Source organism: Nilaparvata lugens, chromosome 7 (genome assembly GCF_014356525.2).
Source record: "Nilaparvata lugens isolate BPH chromosome 7, ASM1435652v1, whole genome shotgun sequence".
NCBI classification, from domain to species: domain Eukaryota; kingdom Metazoa; phylum Arthropoda; class Insecta; order Hemiptera; family Delphacidae; genus Nilaparvata; species Nilaparvata lugens.
The window spans coordinates 8122888-8143318 of record NC_052510.1 but is presented as its reverse complement, the minus strand read 5'-3'; the positions used below and the strand labels follow the sequence as shown (position 1 = coordinate 8143318).

Sequence of the window (20431 nt, the reverse complement as noted above, 5' to 3'; positions counted from 1 at the left end):
AAATTAACTAGCCGTCAGGCTCGCTTCGCTCGCCATATCCGTCTAACCAGGGGGCTCCGCCCCCTGGACCCCCGACTGGATTGTCCAAGAATGTGATTAACAGGCTCGCTTCGCTCGCCTGCATTTTATCATGTTAGGACAATCCAGTCGGGGGTCCAGACTAAACGTCTGGCTAAACGGATATGGCGAGCGAAGCGAGCCTGACGGCTCGTAATATAATATTCCCAGGATTGAAGTAGCAGTGCCCAATCAATTTTTCCTCGATAAATGCATTTAAATCTTCAACTTGGTGCCAACCTAACAAAGTCAACTCAACTTAATGCCAACCTGACAAAATTATTAATTTAGTTGCCAGTTAACAACTGTTTCGAAGAGGTACTCTATCTATATTATAGTTCTATAGTAACATATGATATGGAAATTTCAATTATAATTAAGAGATTGGGAGAAGAAGAATATACATGCTAAAAGACGAACTTTAAACCCTTAAAAACAACCTTAGAGTTAAAATATTGCCAAAAGATTTCTTAGTGCGCCTCTAAAGGGTCAACTGAACATACTTACCAAATTTGAACGTTTTTGGTCCGGTAGATTTTTAGTTATGCGAGTGAGTGAGTGAGTGAGTGAGTGAGTGAGTGAGTGAGTGCCCTTTCGCTTTTATATATATAGATTCAATCACTGGATTAAGATAACTTTTTCACCAGTGGAAATGTAAGAATAATAATAAGGTAACTATATTATTAGTCTGTAGTCCTACATTTGATTGAAATCGATTGAATTCATTTGACACACAACATTATTCAATATTATAATAATTGTTGGAAAATTTGAATGCAAGTTATGAGCCACTGGCATGAGAAAGCTTCTCTGGCATCAGAAGTATCCTATGTACGAGAAGAAATAGTAGCCTGCAATTGAATTTCAGAAAATTTAAAATAGATAAATATGGTCGAATAGTCAATTGAGTGGAAAATGAAATGGTATGAACGAACAATATGTAATAAATAATTATTATTGAACGAAAATCCAAATTAAATTCACCCCGAAGACTTCTGCTACTGCAAATATTGACAACAGGGAAAACAACTAGATGGAAATTCCCGGGCTGACAATAATTTTTGAATAGTAGCGCTCATCAAATTGCCATCTAGCTGTCTTTACCCTGCTATCAATATTTGCATCAGCAGAAGTCTTCGGGATGAATTACAGAATTTAATTTGGATTTTCGTTTAATAATTGTTAATTCATTAGCATTTGAATAATTGCAATATCTCAGTAATTTCCATCTGTAGACTGGCTGGCCGCTATGGCTTCATATGAAATGAGCGCTGCTATCGAGAGATTGTCAATTTTGTGTAAGGGTAAGCATTCCTGACCGGCAATTAGGAGGTACTGGGTTCGGTTCCCGGGCTGACAAATAATTTTTGGATAGTAGCGCTCATCGAATTTCCATCTAGCTGTTTACCCTGTTGTCAATATTTGCTGTAGCAGAAGTCTTCGGGGTGAATTAGTCTCAGTAATTTCCATCAATATGTTATAAGTTTTTATAAGACTGAAAAAATATGATAATTATCATGTTAGTGTCAACTTTCTTGTTTAGATTCACTTATATTTAATTACATAATAGAATGCAGTGTTATCTACACTATTATCAATACTTTAGTACTTTGAATACAATACTTAAACCATAGAATGGAACAATCTTATAACAAACAATAGTACCATATGTTTTCTCTGCCCAAACTCAGTACATATTACAAATACTTTGTAATTAATTCTTATGTAGCATGCTAGTCTATGTTATAAGTCATAATATAAATTGATGTTGCTTTATATGACGAAACACTATCATATAACAACTTTGTTGTAGTTCAGACACTGTGTTACATTTGTTACAAATGTAAAAAATATGTCAGAACTACAACAGTCATAATACATATAAGTCATCCCAGTCATACAACTCCTAGCAGAGCTGCTATTTCATATGAATTCAAGTCATTTTGAAGTGATTAGTAACATTTTACAGCTACAAAATCAATGTGATACCTGAGTCATTTTGTCGCTCTTGCCCTCCCAGCTGAGCCGTTCGTCGTAGAAGGGGTCGTGGTTGGTGCCGATGAAGATGGGTTCCCAGTGCACAAAGTAGCCAGTGCGCTTGCCTATGTGGAACACTCGCATGGTATCACCACTGGATGCCGCACTCAGCCACTCCTTCGACTTGGGCACATTATGGCAACCAGGACACACTTTCTTGTGGAACGAGATGGCTGAGCCGTTGCGCACCATGCTCACCTAGAACACATTTTATTTGTAATTTTGTGAAGTGAACAACTACAAGACTCAACCTATTTCATCCTAGAAAGTTCAAAACAATAGTACACAATTGGTTGATGAGCAAAGGAAGACAGAACATAGGAAACATTATTTCAAACAAGAACTAACCTAATAACAGCCCGGGAACTGAAAAATAATTTTTAAATAGTAGAGCTCATCGAATTTTCATCTAGCTGTTTATCCTGTTGTCAATATTTGCTGTAGCAGAAGTTTCGGGGTGAATTACAGCATTTAATTTGGATTTTCGTTTAACATTAATAATTAATTCATTAGCTTTTGAATAATTGCAATATTTCAGTAATTTGCATCTGTAGACTTTCTGGCCGCTATGGCTTCATATAAAATGAGCGCTGCTATCGAGAGATTGTCAGTTTTGTGTAAGGGTAAGCATTCCTGACCGGCAATTAGGAGGTACTGGGTTCGGTTCCCGGGCTGACAAATAATTTTTGAATAGTACTCATTGAATTTCCATCTAGCTGTTCACCCTGTTGTCAATATTTGCTGTAGCAGGAGTCTTCGGGGTGAATTACAGCATTTAATTTGGATTTTCGTTCAACATTAATAATTAATTAATAATTTGCAAAAAAAATAAACAAAACCAACTCTAGAACATGGTACGCCATAGTGGAGTAGGTCAATTTCCACACAGAAAACACTAAACTTGTAGAGGACATATTATAAGAAATTTTTATTGTAACTAAGTGTTCTATGTGATTGAAATTTATCTAATATTTTCTGAAATTGATGTAGTAGTTTTAGCTTTTTGGGGGAATAAACATTTATTTATTTTTTTATTTCGGACTATGTGTAACCTTATCTAAATTTGGGAGAGAAATAGCACAAGGTTACCTTATTTTCTCTCTCCCTATCATTTTTGATGATGTAATTATTGTATTAATTAATAATGAATAATTCAATAGTAGATTTTCCTTTCATTTCATGCATTTTTGTAGAAATTGATAGGAAATTTCTTAGTTAGGACTCGAGGACTCGTACATGTTCGACGATAATAATACTATTGAAAGCATTGACCAATTATTCGCATCGAATTTCGAATAAATCTTGCATATTCCTAGAACTATTCTATAATATATATAAAATTTGTTTATGAATGGATTTTAATCTTAAAAGATTGAGTTGTCCAATTATTTATTACTGAACTCAATCTGTGAAGTTGAAGAAATTGATTCATATAGGATATAGGCTATAAGTATGAAATTCAAGTATTTTGGAATGAAATTCGTAGATTAATGATGGATTCGATCAATTGATCAATCAAAGTTATTGACAGTATTCAATATGAATTTGAGTTTGAATTCTGATTGATTACAAGCTCATCTAAATTTTGTAACCTAGTCCAGGTGGTTGGACAGATTGTCTTGATTAATAAATTATCGTACATTTGGGAACCAATTCAGCCTCATTTATGTTCCTAATAGAGATATTTAATCTCAATCAAAAGCACTAGCAATCATAATACAGAGATCTGAACAATTATTTTCAATTTTCCTGTGCAGGAACTTGGAGCAGACCCTAGGCTCTTTATAGCTGCAGAACTATGAGTACTACAGTATGTAGCTTACATTCACAGCTATTATACTTGAAATTGATCATATATAAATTATATATGTTTGAATTGATTGAGGAGGTCAGTATCAAACACTGTCAAGTCCACCTGACATTTTTTTTCAGAAGAGCCCAAGATCTGTATCTTTAAAAGTATATGACAAAATGAAGAGATTTTTTTTCTATGACAACTACATACACTATAAAATTGAAGTTCCATCTCCGTTTCAATATCAAATGAATTACAAGCTTACAATTTGCAAAATAAAATGGACTTTTTCATCTTTGAAACTAATGTATGATATGGTTCCACTAAAATCGAATTTTCTTTCCAACAATCAGAAACTGATGAAAACTGTAATAACAACCTACACTACCGCACACAACTCACCAACTCATTCTTGTTAACGGGCAGGTTCATATTGCTCTCCAGCTCGAATATGGAGAGCACAAACACCTTGGGGTTCTTCCTGAGCAGCGGCGGCTCCTGCCTGAGAACCATCGCGAGGAACTCGGGGATGAGACCGGGACTAGGATACAGTTCAATGTCGGAAGGCAACACGAAGTGTGTGGTCGCCGCCTCCCGGGCGATGTTCCGCCCCACGTTCACCGGGTACAGCAGTTTCTTGCGCGTCTTGTAGAGGGCGCCGGTCTGGTTGAGCCAGGGGGCGGGCAGGGAGCAGTTGGTGGATTCGCCACCGCCCCCCAGGATGGCTTCCCCGCGCGGGATCTGCTTGGGGATGTGCTTCGACGGAAAGTAGATGTGGAACGTGACGAACTCGTTGACTAGATCGGAGCCGCAGTCTTTAAGGTACCTAAAAAAATGATGTTCAAATATTTACTAATAAATTTGAGGTTCGAGATTGAGATTGAACTTAGTGCTTGTTATTTCACAGTGGAATATGATAGTTTACTCTGTTTTTACTTATCGTTCCAAAGTCCTGTTTTGGCGTATCCTTTTGAAACGTATTAAGCTATGAAAGAGAATGGAACAATAAATATGTCATTTGAAACAAATGTGCAAAACAGAAAATAAAATATTAGCCTGTGATCTTGAATGAAGGTTTGAATAGAGCCTTGTGAATCAATTCAATGATTTTTATTCGAGCCAGAGTACATCAATGCATACGTCAGGTCACATACAAAATTTATTATAAATAAAATACAATATACAGAATACAATGTCACAGTAGTCAAACACAGTATCCAAACATCAAATCTATACAGAGAGTATCAAATGTCTAATATATCTCATTTTACTGTTGTTTTATGAAATGTACAGTGTCTTTTTCTTTCTGTAAGGACTATTTCCACTATGTCTAATGTCCATTAATCATATAATATTTCTACCTCTATTTCCTATATAATATTATATAATATGTCCAATTGTTACCAAAGTATTAGCTATCGAACAGCATCAACAAACAAGTAAAGTACATTCCATAGAATAATCACATCCCAAAAGTTATCCCAAAGGTTATTCCCCACTATGTTCAACAATGTAACCCTCACAGCCACTCATTTACAAAAACTCACTAATTTATATTAGTCTAATAATCACTCATTTTATTGGATGTTGATGTGAGACTTGAAATTTGATATTATTGTCAGTGAAGATGATGATATTCTATAAAGATGGCTACTAATGAGCACGCCAACAAGAAGCCAACACGAAACCCAGATTTATTACGATGTGCTGAGAATCAGCCACTCGTAGGTGAGAGTTAGCCAATCGGAGGACATTCTGGATGCCGTGTCAGCTTGTAGAAACGCTTGTTAGTGGCCAGCTTAATAGATCTGGAATATGACCAACTTTTTGATCAAATCTAGGCCACAGTTTTGAATGCACCTGAAAACTGAATTTTCAATAATATATTCACTGAAGAATTTGAGCTTCAAGATTGAGATTGGACATAAGATATGTTTACATTTTTAAAGGTACGGATTCAAAGATCCAAAGGTTCAAAGAACCTCACACGTCATCCGAAGTTTATTGTGTGTCGACATAAGATAAGACAGTATTCAAGACAAGACATTCTTGGCCGTTTACAACAGGGATCGGATAGGAGAAGGATTGAACGCTGCATGACCGATGTATACCTGGCTTTATGTTGTGTATGAAGAAAAGATAGCATAACTTTTTCTCTATCCATCATAGAGAAAAAATAACATAAGACAACTTATGCATTTTTTTCTCTACGGTACCATCCACAACGAATTCTGTCACTGACAATTTTATAATAGCAGAAAAAAATTCTGTGTTGAATGTCTACATTGAGTATGAACATAATTGATTGTTTGGTTGAGTTTAGGTGAGAAAGACTGAAAAGTACTGACTACGCCAAGTAAAGAATGTTCCATTTCATTGATTGATGCTATAGTGAAGTCCATGTTATAATGGCAGTGTTTGATTAGCAATTGCATTGCTATCCTTGTCTATCATTCACAAAGCGGATAGCGTCATCTCTTTCTTGCTTTTCTCTGTTGCCAGATCGTCTTTTAACAATGTAGAATTGATTATGGGATTATTAAAAAATATAATCTCTTGCTTAATAGAATATAACTGATTATTTTAAACGAGAATGAACAGTTGATATTACATCAATAAACATGTATCAGCTACCGTCTATAGAAGGCATTGACAAGACAGAGGATCGGCAAGGTTTTTCTTCTATCTTTCTCTACTGCCATTATAACGTGGACCTCACTATAGAGCTATAGTGAGGTCCACGTTATAATGACAGTATTTGATCAACTTTGGTTTTGCTATACTTGTCTATCATCCGACAAAGCCGGTGGTACTATCCTTTTCCAGGTTCACAACGTTGCCAATTATGTTTTTGACAGTGTAGGAATAAAATTAATTGATGCAGAGAATCGGTATCGCTATCCTCCTATCTTTGTCCACTGCCATTATAATAAACTGGACCTCACTATAATTTTGGTTTTCTTCAAGTTGTTTGATTTCCTAGCTAATGACAGTTTAGTTTTAGCTGTTACTTGTTAACGATTGCATTTCCTACTCACCTGATGGTGTTGAGAGTCTGAGCGAAATCAGTGCCAGGCGCGTAGAGGGCGAGCGAAACGGGACCGCGCCACCGCTCGAGGAGAGGTTGCAGGTTGTCGAGGAACGTGTAGTCGGCGTGTGTCGTGTAGGTGATGCTCTCCCAGCAGTGCGGCCGTCGTGCGGCTGCCGTCACGTAGTTGTACAGCACCCAGAAGTCGCCGCGTTGCGCCGTGAACGGCTGAGCGTCGCGGTCGTGGCATGGGATCAGCTGTTCCAGGGTCGCTTCCGCCTGAGAGAAATTCAGTTGAAAAATATAAGATAAGATGAGATCATATTTTATCCAACATAGTACACTTTACAATATACCGTTGAAAAACGTCATGGAAAACATGAAAACATACATTTACACAAAAGTCTTAGGGTACGAACAAAACGGTCACGTCGATGTGTAGCTTCCAGTGTAGGTCGCACTCACGATCGACCTTCATGTAAGGGTGTGATCATATTGAATGCAAGTATGTGCAAGTGCAGCTTGACCAGTTGCATGACCATGCATGCTGATGAGAGACAAAATCTGGAAAGAACAATGGGAACACTCACACTACTGTGCGTAGTGTTAATTCTTAATGCTAAAATCACCTTAATCATCATGTTAATACTTAATTTACCTTTGTGAAACAGGTCCACTGGGCCTGTTCCACAAATGTACAAGTAGTTTACAGGTCTAGTTTACAACTTTTCAAATTTAGTTTCTCAGCTCATGCATGATTCAACTTGCACTTGCACATACACGCATCTATATGATCATACCTCTGGAGTTGGACGAAACAAGCAATCATCTGACTGTTGTTCACTAATTTTCTAATTTTTTTGTTAGTGGATTTCCAATGTATGAAACTGAATTTTTTTTCATGTATATGTGAATTACTATATATTAAGATTTTGGCATGAAATTTGAATTTGCAGTTTCTTTTTCAATTATCCATAGTCATTGCTTTTCCTATAATATTTTTTTCAACCAAATGATTGTTATACAAAACGATTATAATAAGAGAAAAGGTAATGTCAAATTTCACTATAATAATTATTAAAAACTTTAAAACAGTACCATGATGATGCGTTGGTAAACGTGAAGCCATGGTACTGTCTCAAAGTTTTTAATAATAATATTATAGTGAAATTTGACAATATCTTTGTTTTCTTATTATGGAGAGATTTCTCAACATTACCAGCAATTCTACCAATTTTATTAGAACGGTTATATATCTCCTACTGTGAAGGCTGAAAAATCATTATTCTTTTTCAATAATTATAACAGTGTGGTGTAATATTATAAAATGTTATGATTTAATCACTCGTTTTTATGAGCATATGTGCTTCAAACAAAATACAGTCATTTATTTATTTGTATTATAGCAAACTGTGAACTGAGCGATATATTGTAGCTCAAATATCGATATATCGGTGCCCAAATATCGATATATCGGTCCCCAATAATATCGACGTAGGGGCCCAAATAAGGATATTCGATCACCAAATATCGATATAGCGGCTTAAATATCGATATTTCGGTGCTGATATACCGATATATCGGTAAAAATCATTAGGCACCGATATCGATATTTCAGCACCGAAATATCGATATTTAAGCCCCTATATCGATATTTGGTGATCGATATATCGGTGCCTAAACATTGATATGAATATCGGTATTTACGATAAATCGATATTGCGTTTTCATAACTGCGGCAGAGCGCTGACCGTTCCCGCTCCCGCAGCCGCACTGCTACCGCCGCTGCTCGTCTCCTTGCGTTCGGTCGTGCTAGCCGCGGTCGTGCTCACACGCGTCTGTCGCTTGTCGCTCGTCGATTGCGATGTTGTGCCTACAACACAATCATAAATATCATTATGAATTCAACAGAATGTCATATAAAAAATCTATATTTATCTACATGTTGTGCCTGCTAAACCAAATAGCATAGTATTATAAAAATAACAGAATGTCAGGAAAATCCCTCCCTAATATATATATATGTACAAGGGACCATCACAGACAATTTCATTCTTGTTACTCATTTGTATTTTATTAAGAATATCTGTTATAATTTTTGTGAATGTCACCTCTACTGCGGTGAGGAGTAAGTAGTGTTCAAATAAGTATTGATTATCATTAAGATTGTATCATATGTTTTGAATATTCTAATTGGCAATAATAGTTATTTGTATATCTAGAGTGAAAAGTACGACTTTTTCTCCCAGTGGGAAAAAGTTTGAAGCCGAGGCGAAGCCGAGGGCAGCAATTTTCCTGAGGGAGGAATAGTTATTGTATATCTAGAGTGAAAAGTGCTGTTTTTCTCCTGAGGAAAAGTTTGAAGCCCGAGGCGAAGCCGAGGGCAACAATTTTCCTGAGGGAGAAAAAACATTTTTCACTCGTGATATACACAACATTTTTCCTCACCTACATTTTTATAAAAACTGCTAATAAAATAATTTTTAAAAATGTATGTTACCAAGCAATGTGTTACAACATAATCTAAGAAGTAAACAGAAACAGCTGGCTTGTAATCACAGTTCTCCTACGACAGCACTATCTGTCGGCTAAAGTTGTAACAACAATGACAGCCAAAACTACAGCTAGGATGAAGTTCCCGTTTCAAATTTGATTAGTTAATAAGTAATATTTATGGCTGATATTTTGAATAACATGGAATAAAATAAAAAAATATATACATTTTTCTAGTATAGTTATATGAAGTTTTTAATAATAATTTCAGCATACAAACATACATTTTATATATCGATCAAATGTCTGGTTGATGTATTGAATTTAGTTGGTTTAATGACTACTCTATATGCTTCCTCATCTGAGCTTAGACCTTCTGACCTATTCCAAATGTACGTTTTTAAAATAGAGATGCTTCCCATGCTATTTAAATGGAGTCACTTTTACTCCCTAGGGAGTTTTTCTGTTTTTTAGTACCGAGAGTGAAAAAGTGACACTTTAGTATCATGTTTCAGGGAGTAAAGTAAGTACTTTAGACAGTAGTGGTGGAAAAAGTATTTTTCGCTCGTGATGTACACACCATTTTTCCTCCATCTACATTTTTTTATAGAAACTGCAAATAAAATAATTCTAATAACTTACGTATTGGTGACAATGATTCCTAACAACATAACCTAAATCTAAAACCTAAAAACCGGTCGTCTGATTGGCACTGCCGATTGTGCTATCTATTGGAAAAAGTTGTAACAATTATATCAGCTGAGCAGCTACCAAAAATGGCTGACTCCAGATCACGCGGTTCAGATTTGATTTGCAGATCAAAAATATTTCTTGGCTGGTATTTTGAATAGAATAAAATATTTTAAAAATTGTATAAATTTTTATCGTCTACTAATATTAAGATATAATAATTATCATACAAGCAATATTTCATGAGATAATCAAATTCTGGTTGTGGTATTGAATTCAGTTGACTCAATGACAGACACCTCTATTATGCTTTCTCATCTGAGCTTAGACTTCTAACCTATACAATGTAAGTTTCAAAATAGAGATGCTCCCCATGTTATTTAAATTGAGTCACTTTTACTCCCTAGGGAGTTTTTCTGTTTTTTACTATCGAGAGCGAAAAAGTGACACTTTAGTATTAGGTTTCAGGGAGTAAAGTAAGTACTTTAGACAGTAGGTGGAGGAAAATAAAATTATATTGAAATGAAATTTAAATCCACAATATTTTTGTACAAGAGAGCGCTCCTATTCCATTTTGTTCTGCTCATCTGTATGTTATTCTTATAAATGTTTATTATTAGTTATATCTGTGGATGTCAACTCTACTGTGGTGAGTAGTGTACATTGTACATTAATAAATTCCACCAATTTTCTTCTTCCAAATTATACATTTCTCCTTTTTTCGTTTTAGACCCGGTTGCACAAAAGCCTGTTGAAGGCTTGATTTGAATGGATTGAGGTGATTTTTCAAGTGACTGATGAAAGGTGGAGATGGAAGGTGATAGCAAGTGATTTTCACTTATGCCAGTACGGCTAGTTTCATTCAAGGAACACTTGTGTAGCAGTTGTGAAGTAGTTTTTGAGGCACCACTTTTGGCCTTAGTCGTTCTTGTTAGTGTTAATAGAAGCTATTTGTACTAGCTGAAGGTACTTACTGCATGTAGCAAACTTCGTAAATATTGAATTATGGAGGAAATAGATTTGAACTGAATTGAAAAAAAACTTATTGTGATACATTTTTCTGTAAATAAAAAACTAGAATCGCAGTGATTAATGATAGTCATATTTGAATAGAATATCTTTTAATTTATAATCATAATTTTATGATAAAATCGTCAGTTACCCTGCTGAGGAGAAGTGTGTAGCACCAGTGCGGCTGCACTTGGCATGGATTGCACCCCATTCAGCCTCCTTCCCCCCTCCACCGCCATCTCCTCCTCCATGGCCGCCAGCTCCCTCCCACTCTGCTGCAACTCCTCAATAATGTCCATTCCTCCATTTCTGAAACAAACAACAGTCAAAAATTTAAGAATGCAGAAAGAAACAGCCAAAGATTAACAAATAATAATAGTACCACAGATCTGAACCACTAGAATCGATCGTCAATAGAAGCAGTTTATTTAGTCTGTGAGAATACAAAAACAGTATCAAATTGACAACAATGGATCAAAATAAATTGAAACAATAGTTATTAGGGAAAACCTTTACTTCTTCCTTATAACGAGGAATGTATCTCAGAGTAGATTAACTATGGTATCATCATTTGATTAGAATGGAGGAAGACAGGTTAGCAAAATTGGTGCTTGAAAAGAGAGCGTCCAAGGAAAAGATGGATGGGTATGAGGTTCTTGGAGCAGAGGGAGATGCCTATACCTTGATGAAGAAGACAAAGAAGAAGAAGAAAAAAGAGAAAGAAAAAACAATAATTGGACATTTATTCTAAAGGGCTTCTTGATAGTCTTATTATACAAATATAAAGAAAATAAAAATCTCAGTACCCTTTTTGAAATATTTTATCACTACATGATAATACATGATATTTATGACTTGAAAATGGCATAAATGTCCGAAACATGTAGTGATAAAATATTTCAAAAAAGGGTACTGAGATTTTTATTTTCTTTATATTTATATCTTATTATACAGCATAGAATCACTGGTACCCTTCTATTTATTTATTATTATCATCATTTACCTTTTCTCATGACACATGATAATGGGATAGTAATAATGCTTCTGAGCAACAATAATAATTGTTTGTTACAAATATCCAAGTGTATAGCACTGTTCAATAAACTTTCTCCGTTATTTCAAATACTTTAGTTACATTGGAGCTGGATATCGTGTGAAGAGTTCAACAATTTCCATAACGCGCCATTTTTAGCAGGACTACGCAAAATATTGCGTGACCTTGTCGTCTGATAAAAAAAGGGCGTAGGCCCTTCACAACACAACAGACACCAACTGGTGTGGTGACGTCATCAACTCAAATTAATGGAAATTCTATTAGGAGCGGATGCATAGGCCTACTGCTAATGCAAAGCCATTTTGGCATCTGGGGTGTAATGTTACCGTTGATAAAATAGTTATCACTGATAATAAGCTGTATTGGACAAAGGTTCTGTTTCATCAGATCCATTTCAGGAAAACTCTATTTAGATGAGGCTTTTACCTCATTGCATTGCAAAGCAATTCCAGTGAATTGAAAATAATTCTTTGTGTTTGGTGTGCAGAAATTTGTATGATAATACTTGTATATTTGCAATGCAGATAATTTCCAATATATACCATAATACAGTATATCAGTAGTAACATAAACAGAATAAAATCCATAGACCATATCCATTTTTCTTCGCACATTTTCTCTATGGTACCATAGAGCATGAGTAGATATCCCATAGTATAGGGTGTTTATTTCGCAACTTTTTCTGTTATCTCAAGCTGATAGTTCACGTAGTTCTTTCCCATAAAGCTATGTGACGCTGGTAGTCTCTCATATTGTGCCGTTCATACAATCTCATCCGGCCAAAACAGTAAAAATTGACAGTAATTGGCTTGCAGTAAAAGTTGCGACATAAACGCCCTATACCATGGGATATCTACTTACACTATTGTTTCACTATGATGCTACTTAAAAGTTGTCTGGTGTAGGCTATTTGATCAAATTATGGATTTCCATCATATATTAATTTCTTATCAATGTCAGATTTCAATGGTGTTGATAGTTGAACTCAGATGAGTTTTCAACTCATTCCAACTCATGAAGTTTATCTAATTAGCTACCACTTTTATCTATTCATTATCAAATGGTCGTGAGATATTGCCATATTTCTTACCAAGTTGCAAGTGCTGGATATTATTGTAGCCTATTTTGTGACACACTCCTTTTGTACAGTTTAATACGGTTCAATTCTAACGTGACACAATGACCCTGTAATTCAATCTTCTTAAAATAGTGGAATCGACAGTATACCTAATCAATTATGGAGAGGCTTTACAATATCAATAATAACTGTTCATAAGTTTCCAAAAAGATCAAGTTTTCATGTAGGATGGTTTTATCATCATTACACTTACAAGTTAGAACTACAGTCATTTAAATTATTCATAAGTAAAAAGACTCTTCATGATTAGCTTATTCATGATGAGAACAAATATTATAGATTGAAACCTATTTTTACTGAGCCTAAACCTGAATCCCAGCTATCCACTATAGGAGGCGGTGATAAAAGAAAGCTTATAACTCTGCCGTCTTATCATTTTTGCTGATTCTATAATGTGAATCTCGAATTCTTTTTCAAACCTGAGGAAACAAGAATTCAAAAACCGACCTGAAACTTTTACTTCTTACTTCTTATTCTGACATTCCATTAATTCTAACTTTCTACCTTACTTCTTGATTCTTACCTCTTACTTCTTTTCCTTACCTCTTACTTCTTTTCCTTACCTCTTACTTCTTTCCCTTACCTCTCACTTCTTTTCCTTACCTCTACTTCTTTTCCTTACCTCTTACTTCTTTTCCTTACCTCTTACTTCTTCTCCTTACCTCTTACTTCTTTTCCTTACCTCTTACTTCTTCTCCTTACCTCTTACTTCTTCTCCTTACCTCTTACTTCTTTTCCTTACCTCTTACTTCTTTTCCTTACCTCTTACTTCTTTTCTAACCACTTACTTCTTTTCTAACCACTTACTTCTTCTCCTTACCTCTCACTTCTTTTCCTTACATCTTACTTGTTACTCCTTACTCATTAATCCTGACTCTATACTAGCTTCTTTACCATTGGTCCATCAGTAACCGTACAACTAATAAGGTTTGCGTGAATGCAGGATATTCCTGAATTCTTACTAATATTAACTTCAGACTATCAGTCACCGTACAAATGATGAGGATGCAGGATGCAGTTATAATTTTTCTCAGCAGCTCAGACCTGGACCTAGTCCTGTAGAAATTGGATCACACCGTTCAGAAAAAGAAGAAGATCATAGGAGGATATTGGGTGTAGACTATCATAACCGGTGTCAGGAATAACCAGTTGCCTTTTCCGTAAACATACCACACTATAGATGTATTATACATATTCATAACGTCACTATAGTGAGGTCCACGTTATAATGGCAGTGTAGGAAGATAGGAGAAAAAGGTTGCCAAATCTCAGCCTTGCCACCCAAACAGCTGATACTGTTGTAACTGATGAATTTATCTATTCATCATTGTTCAAAATAGTTAATCATATTATATTTGTCAAGAAAATATATGTTTTGTAAATTTTCATGATTGAGATTAAATATCTTGTCAATTAGTTGAATTTCTACATTGTTGATAAACGATGTGGCAACATCGTAATGCGTGAAAGAGATAGCGCCATCTGCATTGTTGAACGATAGACAAGGATAGCAGCACCATTGCAAATCACACACTGCCATTATAACGTGGACCTCACTATATACTATAGATATACTGTAGTGGAGATGAGGACTCATATTGGAACAGGGTGTGTACCATATTATAGATTATATTATAATATAATTGGACAACCCCATTTTCAGTAAATTTTCGAAGTACAAAATCATATTCTGGATAAACATCATATTAATGAGATTCAGATTCCTTCATTCATGTGTTCAACAAAACAAAATTCAACTCACGTTGTAGCATTGAAAATGTTACTCTTAGTTACCAGTAAAGGTAAAATAACATGCGAAGAATAATGTCAACCTGAAGACTTATACAATATAATATTGAGCAAAGAAAAATGATATAACATTACTTCTTCACTCATGGACTACTTTATTCAAATTAATAAAAGCAATATAAAAACTTGTAGTACCCTTTATTAAAAACTTTAAAAATATTTTAATGACTAGTTTCGCCAATTGGTCATTTTCACGTTCTACATGAAAATGACCAAAAGTTGGAAAGTTCAACTTGAAAATGACCTACCGTCGAAGCTAGCCGTTGAAATATTTTTAAAGTTTTTAATAAAGGGTACTACAAGTTTTTATATTGTTTTTATTAAAAATGATATAATATGCGAAAGTTGAGGTATTACTGTAATGTTTTCACAAGAAATAGTGAAGTTTGGACCTTTAGATGTCCATAATGGATATACTGTACTGGACTGTAGGCTCATATTAGAAGAGGTTGTGTATTATACTACAGATATAAATACAATATACTGTATTAAATATCTGTTGAGGTCTACTCTTATTCATTTGGTCATTATTTATTCAGTAAATGAAAGATTTCAAAGAAGATCTTAGATTCTTAGATTTTCAATTTTTCAATATAGAATACTGTAATAATAATAATACTGAGGGTGATGCCCACATAAGATCTTAGTCTTGTGCGTGGGTAATGAGTGAGAGGGATGATGATGAGAGATGACAACTACTTTTTAGGTAGTCGGGACCGACAACTTATCGTCTCCTCCGAAAGACAGGGTGGCCGTATCTATGTGATTGCGATGTGGTCAGAAACTTTTTGCCTCGGTCGAGATCAGTGAGTATAGAATGTAATTACATTTTATACTCACTGGTCGAGATTCGAACTCGGGTTCTCTTGATTATCAGACCGGCGCGTTATCACTTACTCCAAGGAGCCACCCGGCTATATTATAATATACTATAGATGTTAAAATGCCTCTACGATGCTAAACATATACAATATTGTACTCTACTGTAAAAATACTGCACAGCGGAATTTACAGTCTACTGTCCTAAACTACTATAGACATTATGGACTGTGGAATCTTATTGGAACAGGTTGTGAATCATGTTTCACACTATAGATATATTTATTCCATACTATACATATGCAATACTGCACTATAATATAGTACAAACCAGACATGTATATATAGTAATATACCTGACCAGTATATACTATACTGGATTACTGGACTGGGGACTCATATTGAAACAGGTTGTGTATCTACAGGTGAGCTGTGAGCTGCTGAGGGTACCGTTAACTTACATCGATCTCCAATGGACCTAGTTCTGGTTTCGGCGATCAACATCCAAGAAAATCTCACCTTCCAACCAGCCTCATTCATTCAATCATGCCGGCTTGATTTATTCTAATCACCGTCATCAGAATCGAATAACAGTTCAGTATACCTATAATATTGTATAGTTTTGTATAAGTCGAGTATTGTAGATATATCTATAGAATAGAAGACGATAGTCTCTCCCATGTCAAGTATTGTGGATATATCTGTAGTATAGGATGGGAACCCACCATAAGAATATCTTCACAGTCTAGTATATCTATATTATAGTACAGTCTTGAATATGTCTATAGTGAGAAATAGAAAGAAAAAGAAAAATCTCAGTACCCTTTTTTTGAATTATTTAATCACAACATGTTTTGGACATTGATGCCATTTTCAAGTGATATGAAGTAAATAAATAAATACTACTGGAAGATTCATTTATTTACTTCATATCACTTGAAAATGACATCAATGTCAGAAACTTGTTGTGATTAAATAATTCAAAAAAAAGGTACGGTACTGAAATTTTTATTTTTCTTTCTATTTTTATTACAAAGTAGCCCTATACAGAAAAGAGTCATTAGTGAGGTCTATAATGGCAGTGTATGATTAGCAATGGTATCGCTATCCTTGTCTATCATTCAACAAAGCGGATAGCGCCAACTCTTTCTCGCTTTGCTCTGTTGTCAGATCGTCTTCCAACAATGTAGAGTTAATAATTAATTAACAAAATATTTCATCTTAATTATGAAATTATTGAAAAAAATAATTTCTTGCTTAATAAAATATAATTGATTATTTTAAACGAGAATGAACCATTAATTACGTCAATAAACCTGTATCAGCTACCGTCTATAGAGGGCATTGACAAGACAGAGGATCGGCAACGTTTTTCTCCAATCTTTCTCCACTGCCATTATAACGTGGACCTCGCTATAGTATGGTGGATATAATCTATAGTATAAAATGGGAGCCCATTATCAAAATATATCATCACAATCCAGTATATAGTGATATCCATCATTGTACAGTCTCTTCTATGTCTAGTATTGTAGATATATCTAAAGTATAGAATCGGAGCAGTCAATTATTACCATAATAGCTGATGCACTGAATCAGGAAGAAGGATGTGCTTATTATCCATGTCTAATTTCAGTTCTCCTGGTGAGTGTAACTATAGCATAACTGCATAACTAGAGTATAGTATAACTAACCATATTATAAATAAATGTAGTATAACAAAAGGTTTGTGGCATATGTTGAGAGAGTGGTCAGCGGTCAAAGCGGTCCAAGAAGGAAGTAAATATATGTATATCCTCTGAAGACCGCTGGAGCTCGGAACGCCTGACCGCTCCCTGAATGCACATGTATGTGTGATTTCATAACCTTATAATATACATTGGACAACATAAACTCTTCATCAAAATTTGGGAGAGAAATGATGCATGCTCAGCCTAGGTTTTTCTCCATGGTCATGATAGTATTGTGATTATGGTGTTTTGAACATTGATATTTTAAATGAATAAATAAATAAAATAAATATGCACACAACCTGACAGTGAAATAGAGATAAGATGGAAAACAGGAAACTTCAATCATGGTTTGTTGAAAGTTGAATCATGTGAATATGATAGTTTCCTAGAATGTATGATCCAGTTATAACCAGATTACAGTCTCAGACACATTACAGATACAGTCTCTATTATGGTGAGTGGAACAGGCTTATCAGTATTGTACAAAACATCTCCAGCCAATTTTATTTATCATTTTCAGATTTGTCATTTGTTGATCAGTAATAGAAGAAAACGACAATTTTATTAGAGTAAATTTAGGATCAGTTATGTCTCAACGGAATATCATCTCCAGATTTTTGACATAATAAGTTGATCAGCTAAAGGAGAGGTAAGAAGATTAATGTTAATAGACAATGTTTGGGATCAGTTGTGTTTCAACGAACCATCATTCTTAGATATGACATATGTTGATCAGCAATAGAAGAAAACAAGAAAATGAAGATTATTATGCGAAAACTATTGGAATCATCTATATCGTGTGTACCAGCAAATTTTCCAAAAATTTCCAGCTGTACATGCAATGTAGAACAGCTTTCCATGTAAAATATTTATTATACTTGAAAATTCCCACAGAAAACCCAAAAATCCTCTTCAAAACACTACTTGGCATTTCCTCCATGAAACACTACAAAAATGTGTTCACAGGTACACTACATACATCAAAATTTAAGAACAAATTAACTCATCCGTGAATAAACGTTGGGCACGTGTTTAGGGCACAAAAACTTCTTTCTCCTACCCTCTCTCAGTCACTCACTCCTTCATCCTCAACGTATCTCTCATCTCTCTCTCCCTCACAGTTCCTCACAGACTCACTCTCTCTCTCACGCTCACCATCACACACTTTTTCCCTCTCTCACACTCACTCACTCATTCACTCACTCACCCTCTCTCATTCTTTCGCTCTCTCTCACTCTCTTTTTCACACTCTGTATCTCTCTCTCTCTCTCTCTCTTGCATGCGCACTCACGCACGAACGCACACTCGCACAACGTACGTATTTTCCTGCAGAGACTAGCCCCTTGGGTACAGGGTACATTGTGAAGGGGTGACTGGAGGAGGGGAGTGGAGAGGGGCTCATGGAATAGCGTGCTGAATTCACCAATAATAAATTATTCGAATCAGCCTTAAGGCCTGCTCCGGTATAGCCTGGCTAGGGCAGCCACCCTTCGAAAACATAATATATATAAGAGAGAAGCACCCTCTAGACACGAGTTATATGCTGAGAAAAACTGGGTGGCTGATGCTTCAGAGGCTGCTAGCTAGAATAGCCTACCTGACGATTCAATCGACAAGTTTTGTTCGATTTTTATTGAGTCTCAACAGATTGTATTTCATGTATTGAGTGAATTGCATTAAATATCGGGGCACCGAGCTTTGCTCGTTATTTATTTATAGACTATTGATAAACAGAACACAATTCTTTAAAGTGGTTGGGGAAGGACTAACAGGCACTGCTCAAAACTACTGTTTCTTCCCCAAATTTTTATTTATACACTATAAATAGTCCAAAAAGTAGGTTATGTTCCATACACTTGAATTCAGGTTCAATTATCAGTCCAAACATTTAAAAACAAAAAAGTTTTAATTTAGATTATTCACAAACCAAATTGAATAACAAAATAACACTCACTAATAACTCAAAATTTTCAAATAATGATAAACTTTAAAAATTATTATATACTCTAGTTTAGAATGATTATCATGTCATGTCAACAAATCAGATTATTTTGATCAAGTCGATTAAAATTTCTAGATGATATTTCTCGCTGATTGATTACACAGCTGGAAATAATTCTGTTTCTCTCCCACACACGCATCTTCTGTTTCGACAGACGACGAAATTAAAATCTGTTTTTCCAAGGATGAATAATTGTTATCCTTTTCATGTCCTTCAGCGAGTTTTCCCAGGGATGAGACCTAGTGCAATCGAATTTTTATATCATAAACTTACTATGTGCCAAATTTCGTGAAAATCGTTAGAGCCGTTTTCGAGATCCGTTGGACATAAATAACCAGATATAAATAAACAAATATAAAAGTATGAACAGATTTACAGAAATTGCTTGCTTAATATCATAGAATCACTAGTATTCTTATATTTTCATTTTAGTGGGAATCATTCATTAGGACACTTGATAATACTGAAACCAGTCGTGTCTTCAAATAAAGTGGAAAAAGTACTGGTAATTATATAAATGATAAAACTATCAAGTAGTCCATGCAAATGAATAAACTAAAACAGAATGAGCAAGCGATACGATTGGTAGATGAATTATTGGCAATCAGAGTGAACGTCTGCCATTGGCCTAGTCTAGCCACTCCTACAATTGGCTGCTGTATGAACCGCCATTGCTGTGAGTGCCTAGTCTGAGCCAATGGCATATGTTCTCCTTGAAAGATCATTTATTCGCCAATCATATTCCTTGCTCATCACTATATTATG

General features: G+C 35.1%; 1 protein-coding gene across 2 annotated transcripts in view; it reads right to left on the bottom strand.

Moving 5' to 3' along the window:
- The window catches only part of LOC111062680 (beta-1,4-glucuronyltransferase 1), a 302287-nt gene that overhangs the window by 11038 nt on the left and 270818 nt on the right, over positions 1–20431 (bottom strand). For both annotated transcript variants that reach the window (XM_039433595.1, XM_039433594.1), the window contains exons 3-7: positions 11263–11420; positions 8651–8790; positions 6928–7196; positions 4292–4715; positions 2047–2292 (exon numbers count right to left, since the gene is read on the bottom strand). In XM_039433595.1, coding sequence (XP_039289529.1) covers positions 2047–2292; positions 4292–4715; positions 6928–7196; positions 8651–8790; positions 11263–11420 — 1237 coding nt within the window. The remainder of the gene's footprint in view (positions 1–2046; positions 2293–4291; positions 4716–6927; positions 7197–8650; positions 8791–11262; positions 11421–20431) is intronic.